This window comes from Ptychodera flava, chromosome 11 (genome assembly GCF_041260155.1).
Source record: "Ptychodera flava strain L36383 chromosome 11, AS_Pfla_20210202, whole genome shotgun sequence".
Classification (NCBI taxonomy): domain Eukaryota; kingdom Metazoa; phylum Hemichordata; class Enteropneusta; family Ptychoderidae; genus Ptychodera; species Ptychodera flava.
Genome location: NC_091938.1, coordinates 12,342,209 through 12,361,703, shown reverse-complemented (window position 1 = coordinate 12,361,703; position 19,495 = coordinate 12,342,209). Strand labels below are relative to the sequence as shown.

At 37.4% G+C, this 19,495-nt stretch overlaps 1 protein-coding gene across 11 annotated transcripts in view; it reads left to right on the top strand.

Annotated features, from left to right (window-relative positions):
* The window catches only part of LOC139143511 (kalirin-like), a 344,734-nt gene that overhangs the window by 48,812 nt on the left and 276,427 nt on the right, over positions 1-19,495 (top strand). For all 11 annotated transcript variants that reach the window (XM_070713903.1, XM_070713906.1, XM_070713901.1 and 8 more), the window contains exons 2-3: positions 11,607-11,681; positions 14,151-14,262. In XM_070713903.1, the coding sequence (XP_070570004.1) occupies positions 11,607-11,681; positions 14,151-14,262 (187 nt within the window). The remainder of the gene's footprint in view (positions 1-11,606; positions 11,682-14,150; positions 14,263-19,495) is intronic.

The following is a 19,495-nucleotide window of genomic DNA, read 5'->3' as shown; positions in this document are numbered from 1 at the left end:
TAATGGAGTGCATGTCTGCTGTCTGTACTGGTACAGCATCAAAGGATAATTTTCAATGGAAATATAAGTATTCATATTACACAGTTCATTTAGACCTCAATTTCTGTGACTGTTTATATGAAATTCATTATGATTTAAATTTTTGAGGACCTTGAGTTTCTTGCAGTAAAATTTGAGCAAAATATTGTAACTTGTATTCATGAGGAACTTGTCCTGGTTTCAGAGATGTACATAAAGCATTTTCACACCCATTTGTCGTGGCATCAGTGCAACCACTCCCTAACCAAGAAAGGGATAAAAAATCAATGGGAATAATCTTCGAGACATGTATGTATGTGGAAGAAAATATAACAAACGTTGCTTTGTTAAAGCTTGACGTAACGCAATAATACTACCAATAAAACAGGGATTATGTCACGATAATTTATTCATCAGCTCTTCAGCAATGATGTCTGGGCATTTGAAATAAAGAAATGAAGCGAAGGCTAAACATACAATCATATGACAAAAGATATTATTCATATTTGTTCATCTGTGAAGCACATTCTGTCTCAGAGATTGTTCACTTTCACGCACAATTTGTTTTCTGTACGTAACGCCCGGCAATCTGATCATTCAAGTTTACTTCCTTGGTCATCGTATTAGGATCTCTGCTTTTTTGTGCTCTTCGCTAGCTGATAGGGTTAACGGTAAATTCTTTTCTTCGCCATGAGTAAAGGGAGCGGTGCATCAGTCCCTGATGTCTTTTTGCCACTGTAAGCCTCTTTGCTGTCATTGTACAGTATAAACACTGTCTTGCAGTTTTCCCATGGAATATGGTGGCAAGTTGGAATGACATTCTAGTTTGTGACTGTTTATGGCATTTGTAAATGCTATGGGCATTGGTCATAGTTTTCCAAGCAGTCAAATTTATTTCCTGGACTGTCACAATATTTTTCTGTTTGCTGTTTGATTTGACTCATAAAGTTTTCACTTTATCTTTGTAGAGAAAGTGAAAAATATGGGTTTTTTTCCCTGTAGAATTAACACTGTGGCTATTATGAATTTTAAATATAGGTTAATATTGTTTTTTTCTCTGCCACCAAACTTTGCAATGTTACCCCAGATTTTTTTTACTCCAAAAACGTAATTAGACAAGGAGGTGCTCAATTTAATAACGATGTGGATGTCACTTGAGTCTGTGAACCTCCTGTGATATGTCATAGAGGTGATACTTCTTGATTATGATGAAAGTTTTCTTTAGGAAAGATATACAAAGTCAAAAATATGCTGAGATATGCTACATTATCTATGCCAACGAACATCAAACCCATTCAACTCTCCTTTTACTCAGTTTCTAACCAGTGCCTCTCCTGCAATCTTCATGTACGTAGAGTCTGTCAACCGGAAGTCATGTAGCAAATTAATTGAATAACAGTTGAAATAATATGAACAAATTCATGTAACTTTGAATTATAAACAGGGCTGACGTACATCTTTAACTCTTCTTGTTTTATTTTGCATTTAACATTTCTAGAGTTTTTTTAGAGCATGATAAAGCCCGCAGTCAACTTCCGGAGCTTATGAAATCAGACTTGTGTTTGTTGTAAATCACCGGTGCTGTAAGGTGGGGAACCAAATTTCAACTGCCTGGCCAACTGGAAAAAGTTCAACAGAGTGTTGGCAAATGGAATGCCAGGCTTTGTCGGACACAAAGGATGTCCTAAAAAGCTACTTGACTAGATTAATTGTTGCTTTTGTAGAAAGCTGGGTCCAGCCAAAGGGGCTTTTAATACAGAGGCCCTGTTGTTTCTGTTCAGTTGCGTGGAGCGTTGATAATCTGTTTTCATGGGTTAATGATTGTTTTGGGCTGCATGTACATGTACATTGTACATGTACCCAGGAGTGATTATGGCGGCCATTTTAGTTCTAACGGTCTCGGTCTCTCGCATATGCGATGAAAACAACGAGCTGTACTGGGTGTCGTAACATCCACAGCATGTGTGTGGGTCGCTAACAATAGGACGATGGTATCAATAATGGCTCCCGACAAACAACTGGACAAACAACTCCGAGAAGATTGACCTAATCAGATCTATTGTGTCTGCTGCCCTCTGGCATACAAAGGGATTCCAGCGGACAGAGACAATACAATGACACAACACAACAGCTGGAACAATGCATGGTGCCGATCAGCTGATTTGATTCCATTGCAGACCTCCCAACACAGTGAAAGGGGAAGGCTATTCTGTATATTTATGGCACCTTCAATGAAATTTGTTTTTTTTGCTTCAAAGATTCCTCACACCTACCCTCCTGCCATGTAAAAACAAACAAACAAATACAGAAATAAAACACGATATGAATACATACACTAATTTCCCTATGTGTTCCTTGGGGAATAGAAAGTAGGCATGTTTGATTTGTAATAACTGAAACACTGTGTTTTGTTTTCATCATTTTGCATGAAAACTCACCCATCCGTGGATGGCAAACAAAAAATTTTATTACAGGCGCATAACGGCATAGATATCAGACTTCCGATTGTTTTTCCATTGTGCTCTGTGTTATGTTAATAAACAAAGAAAACAATGAAATCAAACACTGAAATGAAGTTGCAACATGTTTAGTTGACTTGCTGATTCACTGTGAGAAACCAAAACTTCCTCGATTTTAATCCTTTGAACCTGAAACGCAACATGTACGCATAATTAATTGTCCGTGTTGTCTTGTTTATTCCCGTACATGTATGTTATTCTGTATGTGTTTGGCTCTCTTTGTTTCTGAGTACCTGCAGACAGCAGTGCAGTGTACAGCTTTGAAATTTCAGTCACCGTAAATTTTGAAATTTCAGTCGCCCGTAAATTTACTCATTTTCAGGATGTGTTCCAGACGATATCAGTGTCTGTATGAAAAAACCCTCATAATCTCATAAAATAGTGGGAATTTTATGACAGAAAGGTAAACCAACGTAACACTAATGGCTGCGCAGACAGCACGCCTGTGAACCTTTGGTATTTGCACACAGACAACAACCTGTGTGTGTGTGTGCAGTGTAATGCCTATACCACCTTCCGGGAAAGAGTTACGGTTTTGGAACACCTTGTCACTTGAGGGGCAAATAACCTCATAGAATGATGTACATGTATATGTGTACATGTGTGAGGAAGCGAATATCGCATTCACGTTTATCTCCGTTTTACAAATCATTTGGGTGAAGGAAATGTTTGAAAAGTAGGACAGAATATGAATAATATATTTGTGCTCAAAGTTGCATCAGACGAAAGATGATCATGATAAATACAAGTGTCGTGTTTGCACATGTGAAACTCGTGTAGTATCAAGCCCTCGTTTTGCAATAACTAGATAGTACTAGACTGTATGAAAGTGTTTCAGCCAAAATGAAAATAGATTTACTTTGTGACATGAACACCTTGTGTTATCTGCTCAGGGCACAATACAGATATTCGGCTTTCAAAATTTATCAGTACAAACATACTTTAGCTTTGTTCAAGGTTACTTGCAGCCTAATTGACTTGCACACATATGTTATCTTTGCATGGTGAGATGTCAGTGTTTTCATTCCGAGGAGGAAGGCTTTATCAAACACCGATGTGACAGTCTATAGGTGCTGCAGGAATAGACTCCGCCAATTAAACCAAAATATTTTCCATCAGAGCGTCAAAGCAATTACAGCAGTTGGAACCTGGAACCTCCATATTTCCATGTCTGGTCCATTAACCCCTTTCATACCCGTCTGCTTGTAGTTTGGTCTGACCTTGCCACTGTCAACAGAGGGGTTAGACCAAAGTACATTGGTTAGAAGGTTAATTAGTGTACAGTTTGTCGGTACAGGGCTATCTCACTTTGTGGTCTGTTGCAATGGAAGAATTTGTACTCCTGACTTTATATTCATGACCCAACATGCTGCAGAAATTGAAGATAAAAAATACCAGAACGCAGATGTCTTGTTGAGGTTTTAATGTCACAATTTTCACTTTTCCTCTCCATGGAACATTTTTGCAATGCATGCTGGGACCTTAAAAACCATTTGTTGATCATGTAATTTTTTGTTACGGTATTCAGACAGCTGAACCAAAGCAGAGTTTTATGGACGTCGTACATGTGTTTCTTAATGCTTGTACATGTGTATTTTCCTCCGCTGTTTGTTCAAATCTTGTCTGGAACCAATTCCAGTTTTGGATCTTTTCCATATACTGTATATGGAGTAACCATTCTGTCACGAGTTGATCTGTGCTGTGCTTGGTACAATGTACATCTGATGAAACATACACAAGCGTCATCATTATGTATGCATGAACAACTTACCTATCAATTATAATTAAATTGTTTGATTTGCTGATGGAATGACATACTTGATGACTTTGTCTGGAAAGCCAGTGCGAAAATTTGCAGTAAACTAACAGATTTGTGTGTAAACTCCCTTTCTTTGTTTGCAGGGTATGCATTGTGATATAATCTATCCAGTGCTGGCTTTGGTGATATATGTTGGTGTGTCCTCTCAATGATGCTTGCCTTTGGGTATCATTTTGTGATATTCATCTCTTTTACTTAAATGTTGCCCGCACACACTGGTAGTTCCAGTGATGGGGGTGGGGGAGGTGGATGAATCGTGAGTAAATTCATTGATACAAGGTATTGGACCAATTTTTTGTGTGTAGACCATTCACTATAACTTTTACTGGTCCAATTGAACAGTGAAGCTGATGAAAGGATGAAAGGAATTGTCTGATTTGGTTACAAGTCTGTCTGATTTACGTTAAATGCCAGTCCTAGGAACCTACATATTCAAATGGGATTTTCTCTCCCAAGCAGCTAAGTGTATGCTAATGAGGACAACCAGGCACTTCCGAAGTTTTGTTTTATGATGAGGTGGTAACCAGGAAATTCTAACCAAGAGAGTCCTTTGCAGTCATATCTTGTATTTTTCAATTTTTCAAACGTTGGCATACACCACTCAACCCCTTTCAGTGCCCAAGTCAGTTTTTGCCGCCTTTATGACATGTTCCCCATTTTTTTCTCAGATTTTTGTCAAAATTTTGATAAGGAACTGTAGCCAAGGAAATTTGATGTCCATTTGGTCCAAAAATATCACAAAAATTAAAGAAAAATTCAAAAAATTGATAAAATTTTGCACTAAAATTTTGGTGGGAAAAATTACAGTACTCAAAGGACTAATATCATATGAAAGAGCACAAACCAGTCAAGACAAAGAGTAAATTTTACAAAAACGACATTGAAAATTTTATGTGTACCATGATTTACACATAATATCCCACCAGTTTGACAACACCGTACCGAAATCACGTTGTCCCAACACCTGATTCTGCATTCTATCTTGCTCATGCCATACACGTATCACCTTGCTGTGTCAATGATATCGGTTCGAGCATCCATGGTGGTTCATTGTCCTTTCCAACATGGAGTCAATAGAGGTCAAACTTGTTACTCAATCATCCTACGCTAATATTTGCCTAAGGTATTAGTGCATGAACATTATGTCATCCGTCTGTTTCAGGAAATTAATTATTTTGTCATGGCGACCTGAGCTGTACATGAAACCAGGTCATTTGTACAGAACTCTAGTCTGCTTGGCTCGTGGAGACGAAGGTGGTTTGTAGTCTGCCGGTATGTCGCATGTCTTTCATGAATTAATGAATAGGCAAATATGGAAAATAAATATTTCTATGAAATATTTGTGTGTATTGAGGTATTGCATTTCTCATGTGCTTTGAGAAGTGAATTGTAAATCTAAGCTGTGCGCATAATGGCAATCATTTATTTGGCAATCTCAGTCTGTCATCGCACTGTTGGCATATTTATATTCTTATCACTGCGAGTGAGCCACTTATGTTTTCAATTTGACAGCGTCCTGTTCCCAGGTGAGATCCCTGGAGGGAGAAGAAATTGTAAAGTGAAAATAAATCTCAGGCTCGGGTTCGGGAGATGAGATATTTATTTGCACTTCATAGGTTGTGGAAGGTTACGTACAGAGATATGGCTCTGAGAAGTTGGTTCACCTGTGAATAGCGCCCTCATGAGACAAAAAGACAATTGTTGAACTCTGCAACTGGATCACAAGCATAAGTAGATTATATTTGAGACAATGGATTTGGATGCAGTGTTGGCCCTTTTAATTTTCCAAGCATCAAAATGTCCTGCTTTTTTTGTAAAACATAATCATGAAAAATATGATATTAAAAATGTGTAGGTAAAGCCATAACAAATCGGGAAATCTCTTGTATATTGATATCTTTATATGAAATCACATTGGCTGTTACAATATTTTATCATGATTTCTGTAGAATGACACAGATTTCAAACTACTTTGGGACTGTGGATCATAAAAGCTGACGCATGAGAAATGTAATTTCTTCGTTCAAGGGGAGTGGGGGGGGGGGGGGGTTAGACCTCAATTCATTTTGCATATGCCAAAATCGCAATAAGGAATTTGTTGTCGTAGTTCTGAAACCACTTCAGGCACTACAACTAATAAATCACTTTTCTATTGTGTCAGCTTTTATGATCGACTGTCCCTTAGCAGATTTGAATTTTGAAATTTAGTTGGTGTTAATCTGACTTCTGTGCACTTATGTACATGTATGAGGCAAATATTGTGAGCCTTTGTGATTTGCAGTAAGGGGAAAACAGAGATTTTAAGTGAAGTTGTCACTTCATCTTCCTCCAGAGTTAGCCTATCTGTGGAGAACAGCAGACTCAAATTGATTTGCAATATTGAAAAGGAATGAAAGTTAGATGGAAAATAAAAAGAATGTTATAAGTAGAACTAGTGTTCATGTACAATGTATGTGATGTTATGTGTAGTAGTGCAATGGGTCATTGACTAAACTACGTCTCTTTGACAAATTTATAGTGCTTGCCTCTCATATTTAGACTGTCAGTTACCATCGAGGGGTCATCACACCAATAAGTGCACATACACTGATCTACAGAATAAAATCACCTCATGAGTAGATGGATTTATGCACAGATGTAGGAATGCACGGCTGTCCCGTTTTTATCGAAGTTCACACATTTAAATAAGCCTTTAAAATTGCAATGACACAGTCAGTGCTCACGAAAAATTACTCGGATTAATATTTATTGAAACTTGTTGATGATAAAATTCCATTTTCTGATCTTGTGTTTCGTTCCCACTGTAAACAATTTTCTCTTTCAAACTCAATTTTGTCCTGAAGTGTTTGATAGGTGTCAGTGCTTGTTTAGATGAAAAAAGAAAGGTGCCGCACATAGGTGACGAGGTTAATACGGATCTAATATCAGTGTTTTCTTTTTTAGGCCACAAGTGTGAAAAGTTTCCATGCAATGTATTTCAATGGCCAGCAATAATTACAGAGAATGTGTAAGTCCTCACATAACCCGCAGTGGTTAAATTTCCAAATATTTTGGACACGGCGGCCAACAAGATCAACTCTAGTCAAGAGAATAGAATGAAGTTTTGATGAAGCAAATCAATGTACCCTACCTGTGTTGTCCTTGGTGATCAAGTGGGCAGATTTGACTCACTGCTTTTTTGGTTTTCTTTTTGCCATCTGTTTGGTATTCTGTCGGCGTACAAGACTTCAGTTCCGCAATTGAAATATATTCTTTCCCAACACTGAAAAAAAAAGGCATTTTGTCACGGCTTCTACTAGGCCAAGACAGACCACTCAAAAGACTCTATGTCATTCCTGTGGTATTTCGGCCTGTACAAACAATATCAGCCCAGATTACAGAGCCGCGATGGAATCCCAGCCCCTTTTTGAAATGCCAGACAAAAAACAAGTAATAGCCTGCTCTACAGACTCAGTTCTACTGATTTCTGCGAAGACAGATGCACTTTCAGATAAGACTGGTATTTGCCGGTTGTGTTGAAGTTGCACAGATTCTGTCGTTCTGTGACTCCTTGGCAAGTTGTAGAAAGCGGTGAACTGTTAGTCTTCCATTTCTATGCAGAAATCCGTTTTATTTTTTGTCATAGAAATTTTTTTTATATGATCAGTTTGAAGGGAGCTGTTTAGCTGCTTTTTATTTATGACTGGCATTGTTTATAATATGAGAGATAAGGTTGAATTCCACAGTATCAGAGCGGACATCCTTTGGGTTTTGTTGTGCGGACTCCATCCGGCCTTGCCTGAGATGGTACGCAGCCAGCGCTGAACTGGAAACAGCTGTGGAAGTCAATTCTGCCGCTCTGAGAGGCCGGCGAACAGTTTTGAATTTCATCTTCGGATGTCCTCAAATGTACCGGCCTGCATCATCACTTGATCACCATGGTGACCAGCCAGATGTTTTGATGCAAGTGTGAAAAGGCATCGGTGTGTCTTCGGTGGGAGTGGCATCTTCGACAGGCCGTGTTTCGGAAAAGTACATGCGTATGTGTACAGGCTGTTTCGGAACTGCAGTGGGTGAGTGCCATCTCTCAAAGTTGGCACATCATCAGGACAAACATTGCTGAGCATCGCTACCGGGTGTAACGCAGTAGTTGTCATACCATCAAGATATTAAAGGACATGCCGTCTTCTGACATAACTACAATATCCCGGTTGTCTTGGATTTAACTCAACTATAGAGAAGATCGGCCAGACAGATGTAATGCTGTTGTTGTTATAATCAGCTGATATTATTTGGTGATGGTCAGTGGTGTGTAGAAGAAAAAACAAGTTAAGCTGCACAAAGGGTTGCCGGAAGATGATGAACACTGCTGTACAGTATATTATCAGCAATGTCTGTTTTCACTTGGATAGTCAACTGCACTTGTGGAAATTATTCCTGAGTCCGTAGGATGTAGATTTATCGTAGATTATTCGGAAGGAAGCCGGCATCAGAGATCCACATCTGGTGTGGAGAGGAATCCCGGATTGTGTCTTACCAGATGAGCTATTTTCAGAACCTTGGCATAATGATGTGCAAATGAAGAGCTGATGGATGTCAGATCGGGTCAGATTCAGTTTTGAGAAGACTTAAGTGAGAGAGCCAAACTGCTTTGAAGCTGCCTTGTACTACAGCTGTGTGGAAAAAAAAAATTGTACAAGTGGCTTCAACTAGTGGGGGACAAGAAAATGGAATTGTAATTGCAAATGGGGACCTGCGCGTTCTGCATCTACGTCTGCAAAGTGTGTGTGCAACTCAAAGAGCCCAATCTTTCAGTGATGGAATTCAAATCTGTTTAAGTGCAGCGTTTAGCGCCGCATTATCTGCATAATGGAGCCGTGGAAGAAATCCCCTCTGGTGTGTGTTCAGCTTACCACACGGTGTGATTTTCTTTCCAATTAACGAGTGGATGCGTTTACAACCCGTTCAACTTATCTGCGGATTCTCCGAGCATTGCTGTGGAAAAGTAAACATTCGGATTGTTCACTGACACCTCACGGCCTGTATTTGAAGACAGCACAGCTGCATCATGGAATAATATCGAGGAAAATTTTTTTTCCATGGAATCTTTGAGTTTTTCACTCATCTTTGTGCATCGTAAACATAAAATAGATGCTGGACTCCGGGAAATATACCCTGGATTTCAATTGCAGGATTGAAGTGTAATCTTCCGTCTTTTTTTCTGGAGAACTTCACCCCAGAACAAGGTCATATATAGCTGCCATTCTAAGTTGTTACATTCCAGTGGAAAACTTCTTTCCCTCTCATCGATCATATTCCGGGTGTATACTCCAGAATATATTCCTGAAACAATGTTGGCACAACTGTTTTGCCAATGCTACCGGAATTTACCAGCTGGTGAAGTTGCCAGGTATCTTCCGTGTGACGTCCATGGATGGGAAGAAAGACTACATCTGAGAGGTTGGAAGTCCAGCATTCAGTTTATAATGTCCCCTGTCCCTCTTTTTGCCAGAACTTATGTTGGTTGTACCCTTTCACCCCTATTTCGTTGCATATAGGTTCATCCACCCTATTGCAAACAATAGGGATGTACCAAAATCTGGTCATGAAAGGGTTAAAAGCATGTGTTATTCGTGTGATGGTGTCAGGCTGCTCATATTATCTGCACATAGTGCTGTTTACATTGTTTGTGTATAATGGTCGGTAGATTTGTCTAAACCTGGAGATAGCTAACCCAGCGTTCACTATGTTTTTTGATCTGATCGCTATATATCTTATGGCAGAAACTAATCTGTGTGTTTCTAAGTGTATGTAGATTTTACCAGTTGCTGTTAATGTTATGGTGTATATTTGCATTGCTACAACTGGAAAACACTGTCCTTATAGAGCATTGACACATGGTGAAATTCTACCCTATGTGCGTGTCAATGTAGCACTTAAAATTTTTACCTGAGTGTACATATGAAATTGAGTATATTCAATATTTCTGTGGTTATGGAGTCATCTTGTCGGTAATATCAAGCAGAAGTCTATTTATGTCAGAGCAAGAAGAAAAGTGTATGAATAGATGGATGCCAAGGTTTTCCATTTTGTGCGATTTAAATTAATAAGGACTGGTAATTTTATCATGGAAGTTACGGGAGCTTGTACGTGTATGTGTGCTTTATCAATTTGACCAAACTGCAGCCATGGCGCCTTAAAATTATCTCATTATAGACTATTACTGGGCTATATAGATTCATGTATCTAGGTCAGTACTGTGAAATCAGGATTGCCAAGTATATGTACAAGGTTGCATGTTGTCCCTAAGTGCACTTAAATTTGACATTGGCTTCTCACACAGCTGTGAGGTTTGACCTGAGAAACGAAAACACTCTCAGTACCAATAGCTCCCTAGAGATAAACACACAGGTGTAATTCCTGCACCAGCTGTTTGTGTTGATTTCATGAAAGGGACAATAACTGTAACTTTCAATTGTATTTTCATCATTTCTGTTCGAGTAAAGAAGCACAATTTCTTCTTGATTTTCCTATAAAAGCACATGTAAATTGATATAGGATGATGAAAAACTTACTACATGCCTACAAAACACCTGTATACTATGTGCAGTGTTATTGTTATTGCTAAAAGATGAATTCTAGTCCGGACTAAAATTCAGTTGTCAACAATAACATTGTACATTACACATGTACAAGTTGAACAGGGGGCATTTCAATGTGATTTTGGACATAGAACAAGAAACTGTATTTTAGATACAAAGCAAAGATGTCAGAAAATGCATCAAAGTTTAATACAACATACGCAGTGGTCAACAAATCCTCGTTGATATCTTTGTGACAATTGTCAGACTGTTTTGTTTCTATAAATATTTGCATAAATTGAATATTAGCTCAATTTAGTTTGTTATGAGAATAGAGATACAAAAAGATAATCAGAGAAGAAACGATTATATGAATGAGATGTTTGTTTGATAATGTTCTTCAGATATAATCAGCAACCATGCATACATGATTTTCTAACTGTCCAATTACTAATTAATTATAGCATTTGGCAAGACTTGTACACTGGTTTTTCATTTCAAATTTTCATCCTCCATAAACCTTACATCTGTGAATTTCACAAATGTCATCTTGCTTCCATATTGTAATCCTTAATATGGATGATAGAGTCACTATATTCAGCAGCATCAAGTTGTTTTGGAATATTTGATTTGATTTGATCTATACATGAATTTTTATGCTTTTCGCATCTTTCTATTTTGATTCACCAGCATCAAGGTACAGGGATGGATTCAGAGCCATAGATATTTTACCCATCCTTAGAGAAAAGATCGCTTTTCTGTCCGGTAAGTCAAGAACACTTTTCTTACATTCTACCCGGGCAAGCAGCAGAAAGTTTGGCCATAAGAACATATGGGTGTTGTGGGAGAGTCCATTAACTTTCTCAGAAAGACGGTAAAATTTGCAACATCCTATTACAAGGGAAAGACAAAGGTGTCAGGGGACAACAACATTGAAAATTTGATGTTTTTTTCATAAACAATCAGTAATCATTGTCGTCAATGAAAATCACCTTTTCACATTGCCCTAATTCCATTTCCTTTATATGAAGGGACTAGGACAATGACTGCGGATCGTATTTTCATCAATTTTGTACCATTTGAGAAATTAATGTTTTTCAGCATCTTGAAATAATAATTTTAAAGATTTGTTGACTAAATATACCTTCAGCCCTGCCTTACTGACAGAACAGATGAAGAAAGCAGAAAACAATAATTTCTGGTATGCACTTGAAATATTTGCTTATCAGAGCTAACCACTGCTATGTTTTCACAAAACCACAAACATTGGTGTAAAGTGGAGAGGTGCTTTCCATTTGACATTCAGCATACTAGAATATTACATCAACATTGTTTAAGTTCTTGGTATTTCACTTTGGTGGAATTTAGAGAAAATTGCACATAATGCTAACACTACAGGGACATCATCACTTTAGTTGTTAAAGGGTTCAGCGTCCTCACCTGAAAATATGAGGTATTTTCTGTCATTTCTGTCATTTTCAAGTCATTTATGTACTAAAATAACCATTTGTCCACGATGGAATTGATGGCCCCGTGCATAGCATAGTGAGAGAACATTTTTGGATGGTGGCGAAAATGTTCAAACTGATGTTTCTTGTCGGTAAATTCACCCAGCCTGAATGCAAAGATTTGTCATCAATGGTTGTACAATCTGCATATCCTTCTGACAACAATCACTTTTACTAGAAACAGTCCAACAACAAGTTTTTAATACTAGTGTGTTGAGACCAAATGAAAGGAAAAAACTTCACAATGACCATAGACAAAGTGCAAATGTATAATTTTTAGAGAAAATTTTAGTTTCTGACTCAGTCAGACAATAATTCCAGCAAAAGGCATCAGAAACTGACCGCAAATTGTTTATTATTAGCTTTTGGTACTTTGATGTAAAATGTTGATCCTTGTTTTACCATCTGCGATTTTGTTGAATTCTGTTTTTCTTGGCCAATGGCATCTCCAAAACTATTATGAACAGAAGTTCAAACAATGAAAGATACATGTAGTTAGTGTAATTTTGATATTATTTTAAAAACAACAATCCATATTCAGAGCATTAATGCTATTATTGGACATTAAAGTGGTAACATATTGAAACCGTGGGAGATTGTTTGAACCGAAAGTTCACCAAGTATTTGACTTTAATTAAAGGGACAAAGTCGGCCATTTTTCATGAATTTTGTTTGATACAAGATACCTCTATATTGTTTGACATGTTGAAAGATACTGAATAAATGGTGACCATGCATATATTCGACCCCGATTTAGACACGATACATGAAACCATTGCGAAAATGAATTAATGGTCATGACCATTAATTCATTTTTGCCATGGTTTCATTTAATTTGTCTAAAACCGGGGTCGAATATATGCATGGTCACCCATTCATTCAGTATCTTTCAACATGTCAAACAATATAAGTAGTATCTCGTATCAAACAAAATTCTTGAAAAATGGCCGACTTTGTCCCTTTAACTGTCAACTGAATTTCATCCAAAGGCTATAAATTGCAGCCAGAGCATTTCTAAGCAGAACTGAAACCGACAGGAAAAAAAGTGTTTCATACTCCATTTCAAATGTATTAGACTTCAAAACTTGCTCATTGATGTATGATAGTTTTTAGCAAGGAGATGTCAGATTTCATGTTCTGAAGATGATAGTGGATTTGATGATGGCATCATTGATTGCTTTTCAAAATGAAATCTTATACATCGATTTCAATACCTGCACATTGGTTTGCATAGAACACAGTCAACATGAAGTCAAAAACGCACTGACATGTACTTTTTTACAGCCAACAACAGTAAACCACTCACAAGATCCAGGTAGTAGCATTGAATAACGTATAATGATAAATAAAGCAATGATGACATTGATGCAACTGCTCCGGTGTGAAATGATACTTTCCGACATCGCTGTGAGATTATTTTCATCCACTGTAGATTAAAGTGTCTAGACATCCACATGTAGCTCACTGTACAACAGATTTATTTTTCAGCAGATTGATAAAGGTCATAGTTCATCATCTGACCTGGCAGGTCAGAGTTCATGGATGCCACTATTCATAGACAGTTATGATGCCATGGCAACTGCATCCCGACATTTACTCTGAACTATGTCAAACAACAAGGAGATTTTCTTGCAGTGATTTGTCAACCTCTCACAGTTGTTTTTTCCATGTAGTTTTGCAAGAAAACGCTTCAGCTAATCGATTTTCCTGTCTGCTTTGTCCACAGGTGGTCGTGACAAACGAGGAGGCCCCATTCTTACATTCCCCGCCCGTAGTGTGGAAAAAATTAAGTATGAAGAACTTAGAAAATTAATGATGTACTTAACTAGTATACCTAGGTGAGTGTCAGTTACCCTGACTGCCAATCTAAATTTAATTCACTACATTGTTGTTTTTGCCAAGCTGAAATCTGTCAGACTGGTATCAAAGCAAGTGTTTGATCCTTGTCTCCCGCAGGTTCTTTGTGAATGGGTTTTCCTACTGTCTTTGAAGATGACAGGAGAACACTGAAACTTAAGAATGTGAAAAGGCAGTTGTCAAACTCAATCATGTTTTCTTCCGGCATATTGTACTTCTACCTTTCACTCTTTTTAATAACATGTTCACCCCTAATACGCAGTGAACTGGCCCACAATCACCATTGATGGCAATGGGTTTGGGCCAAACCATGGTCATGAAAGGGTTAAAAGCACATTCATATCAAAACATTACCTTGTGTCCTGATGAGTCTAATTTTACAATATATTTATCAGCCAGTGTGAGATACACTGGGGGTGATCGTTTGGAAGTAACCTCTGACCTCATCAACTTAGCTTAAGTGAAAATTATCCCTTTATCGTATTGATCTTTTTAAAGTACATTTTAAGAGGGCTTGAATTTCAAGCTTTCCCATTTCACTTTCATGTATGGACACACCCTCATACATGTCATCGCTTTATTCCTATCTGCTAGCTCTCTGAGATGGGGTTGAATTTCTTCCCTTTCCTTGATACATATCAAATGTTCTGGTCATGGATCAGTAGATGCATCTCCTCAACACAATTCCTATCTTAAAGTTCTCAGGGGAGTGTTATGATGAAAGGCCTACGGTACTTCAATATTTGATTCTAGAATCGTGATCATCCAGCCATTGCTTTACGGGTCAGAGCATCTGAAATTTCAGAAAATTTTACTGTCTGAACATCTACACAGCATCGCAGTTTTATCACCCTTGCATCGTTGGATCAAAATGCAATAAAGTGTGGGTGTAAACATCTGCATGGAATTTTCGAAGAGTGCTGTGTTTTTACCTAGATCCGTAGCTGGCTGAAAATTTTTAATATACACATCTGCCTTGTGTTGCCCGACACCCAGGTTTATTTGTCTTCATGTCATCTTAGCAGAGAACTATGTTGATGTTTTGTGACGTGTTGACCAACTGTTCACGTCAAACCACCGATTGATCACTGGACAGCCTGCTTCATGATTTGTTGTGTGGAGTCACTGTCAGTTCTTATGAAATATCTCGCCAGTATTTCACTTTTACAAAGGATGAGCTAGTGATTGTCATCACTGTGTGAGGCCTAGACAGAAAGCATTGATTGTGGAACTTGGTATTCTGAGAGGGAGAGTAGCTGGAAGTTTTGATATGATTTTCATAAAATTTATTGTAAAACAAGCTCAAACGAAAACAAGCTTGTTATAAAACGAGCTCATATTCTCCATATCTCTTCTCACTGATAAAATGTGTTGAGATACAAAGTAAAAAAGCTTTGCCGACATATTGCATTGTAATAATTGTTTGTAATGTATAATTTTATTATCAACAACAAGATTCTGTTCTTGACTGAAATTCAGTATCCAACGATAGCATTTTATGTGACGTCAATACAGACAGCATTGACAAAATGAACGCTGGACATTTACATGAATTGGGATGTAGAATATAAATTTTATTTCACAGACAGAGCAAAATTACAGGAAATTACATCAAAAGTTGATACATTGAATCTGCTTTATTATTGACTTTCCAGTTTATCAACGTTTCAGAAAATTTTCTTCTACACAGTTCGGCCAGTCTAAAACTGCTCATCAGTTTTTCTGATTAAACTGATCAACCAAATCCAATTTGCAGATGGAAACATGACATCAGGAATACAATGTAGCTCTGAAAAAGTCTGGCTTATCACGGTTCAGTGGAGTGTGACTTATTTGACAGGTAAAACATGCAAGGGAGATAATTATCATTCATGAATATTATATTCTGTTTGTTTATTTGTTTGTCAGATAGACTGTCATCACAAAGTAAACAGTATTTCTGAAGACTCACCTCTAATCCAGGTTTTCTCAAGGAATTATTCTCAAGGAATTATGACACCTGATGTCAGTTGAAAGTTTGTTTGCTCAATGAAATGATTTAATCAGATATTTACCCAATGTGTAAAGAAATATCATGTGCTTGGAAAATGGGAAAAAATATTAGCTAACATAACTGCAAATTTTGTAACTAAAAAGAGAAGAATAGGTTTTGAAAAAACTCCACTAAATGTAATTTCCTTCAAACATGATGAAGTGCAGATAGTTTTCTGCAAATTTGGATTGATTTTAGTCACTTTCACTGATATTCCTTTATATTGATATTGATAGAACCATATTACAAACGGTTCTTGAGTTTGGAGTTAATGTAGTAACAACTAAAAAGGTAGAGTCAGTGAAAGCACAGAATACATCAATGTGTGCAGATGTGTCATGCTTCAGTGTTCCTTCAGAACGGCCAAACAAAACATGAACTGTCCATGAAAAATTTGAACACCTATCTATCTCATAGATGATGGTATTAAATTCCATGTTATAATTTATTTTGATGTGGATTGCATGTATATTCAAGATTACATTGTAAATCACACTAATGACGGTTATCGGTAGCTCTACCAAATAACACTGGGGTCACTTTAGGGTCACAGGTCGCGACCTTACAAGAATAAACCCCTGTAACAAGCACATTCTGTCTCTGGAAATGTGTCCACCAATGGTTTAATGTTCTGGAAATTTAATTTGTGTAGGTTTTATAAGTGCACTATAAAAGTATATGGACTGTTGTCGTATTTGCAATGAGATAGTGGAAGACCAGCCTTATCTCGTCTGGAATGGTGTAAAATTTTGCGTGTGATGGTATCAGTCTGAAGCAACCAATAGCAATTCAGTGTAAAGGAGGTTTAGACCATTCAGAATGGAGGTAGGGGAAGGATTGATGCAAAAGACAGAGTCAAACTGAAGAATCTTGTTTTAAGTTCAGTGGTATGACAAAAGAATGTATTTGTCTTGCTATGTTGGTATAATAGAAAACTAATAAATTGAACATGCATTTTGTAAAGACACAAAGTGTTCTGAAACAATCAGAAACACTGTCAAGACCCTATCTAGTAGAATGATACACAGATATCACTGATTCAGTCAACCTCTAGCCCAGCTTGACACGTCCTAGATTAGTGCCTTTCTTCCTCACAGATCAAAAAGTTCATCAGATAATTGCGTGAAATGAAAACCTGGCTGTAGTCCACTGTCTCTCAATGAGGAGACACTCTCTCATTTCATTTGCAATTGGTAATCTCACACTTGAGGGACAGTGGCGTGTGCTCTGACCGCAGGGCTCACGAGCCGATTAATGCAGTTCAGTTTGGGCTGTTTGTGAAACACCATTAACTATAACTTATCAAAATATTAGCGTAAAATGTGAGCTGAGGATTTTTTTATCCTGACACGGTTTCTACTTTGTAGCATACCAAAATTGTGTGTTGCAGTATGATTAATCCTGACTTCGAGGCAAATACTTTATTTTGAGAGCAGGGAACAGGTGCATGTCGCACAGCAGCTGAGCAGAAGCCGTCATCTTTCATTTTTTGGTATCCTTCCAAGAAAGATGGCCGCTCTGCTTACTGTACATATGTCTGGCACATTTTGATGACAAATTGGTGGGGATTATCAACATACCCCTTCCCTCCCTCAAGATTTTCACTGTCTGAAAGTTTTCAGGTCTCAAGGTTAGGCATGCTCTTTCAACACAGTTTTGCTCAATAAAACACAAACAGCATCCAGGAGGGTCCGTAGCCATCTGGGAAAATGATCTCTACCATCAACCCGAAAAAAGTTTAGTCTGTAGTCCATCCTATATGTACGTACGTATACAACCATGTGGATAAAAAGAGATATCAGAAGAGACACACAGCACAAAGTTTGACCATTTTAGGCTTTTATCAGTGAAATTTTGGAAGTTAAAATTGCAACTGTAATCTTTTGGAGACTTTTTCCAAATGGAAATAAAAAAGTCTGACTAATTATAAACTTTCTGAATTTCAAAACACATAGAGATTGTTTACAACTTTTGCAACTATTTTGCTAATAATATACTACAGATATTAAATTTAACATAAGAGAATTTCAAGATTTCATGATTTTCCAAAAATGTCTGTCTCAAAGTTTTCTGTAATTAATCCCAAAAATCTTAATGGGAGAACAAAATTTCTCAAACTGAAACCATCAACTAATACGTGTAAGACCATGAACTACATAACAGTAAGACGTGTCAAGAAAAGTTGAACATGCCCAAAGAAGTGAAAACTACGGCAGTTGTATACTACCTTGCAGTTGCTAAAACCCCATTATCTGTAACTATAATGTGATTTCTATTACATGTATTTTTGTTCTGTCTGTAAAATACAGCCTCTCGTTCTACTTCCAATATTGTCAAGCAATGTCCAACTTTAGGCTATATGCAAAGTCCAATTTTATTGTTGACAACTGAATTTTAGTATGGAATTTAATTCACTGAATCATAATAACATTGCATATAATACATATTGTATTGTACTAGCCAAAGTGATATTTTTTATTCAAACAGACTTTAGGGAGGAGAATAAGGAAATTTATTTGGTTTACGGTACAAAAATACTGATGATATTATCAGCGGTTACAGAGATCATTTTGTTAATGTAACATACAAGTAGTGATGCTATTAGCATAACTCAAAAGCCAGTATCATGGTATCTCATTTTAGTCAATCTCAGCTGTAATTTAGTGAGTAGATCTTAAAGCATGTTCTATATCACATAATGTTCACATAAAACTCTTTGTCATGCCATAAAAATAGAAAATATTGCTTGACCTAATTGTAAATGGTTAAGGGGGTCACCCATCAGAATGACTTATAATGTCCTGATTCATTCTTAATTTCACTATTGAGAAGTTAAACGCAGTGCTTGAGTGGGAGGCGGTCGACGCCATGGCAACTAGACTTGCGGTCTTCCTGGGTGAATGTTAAAGAGTTGCTCGAGGCAGTCACTGTGATCCCCAGTACAATAATTGCATGATATTGCCAAACTACACGAGAATGGAACATTTGCGTTTTTTCAATCAGAATTTGAGCTAGAAAAGCCAGGAATATTGAAGCTTGTGGGTCGACCGTTATTTGTGATTATACATGATGATGAATCCATACACTGAGATACGTATGCACTGTTGTTTACAGATGTGAAGAATTGATGATGGTAATTTAAAATATTCTTACTAGATAGTTTTTGTTTGCGGACATGCCTG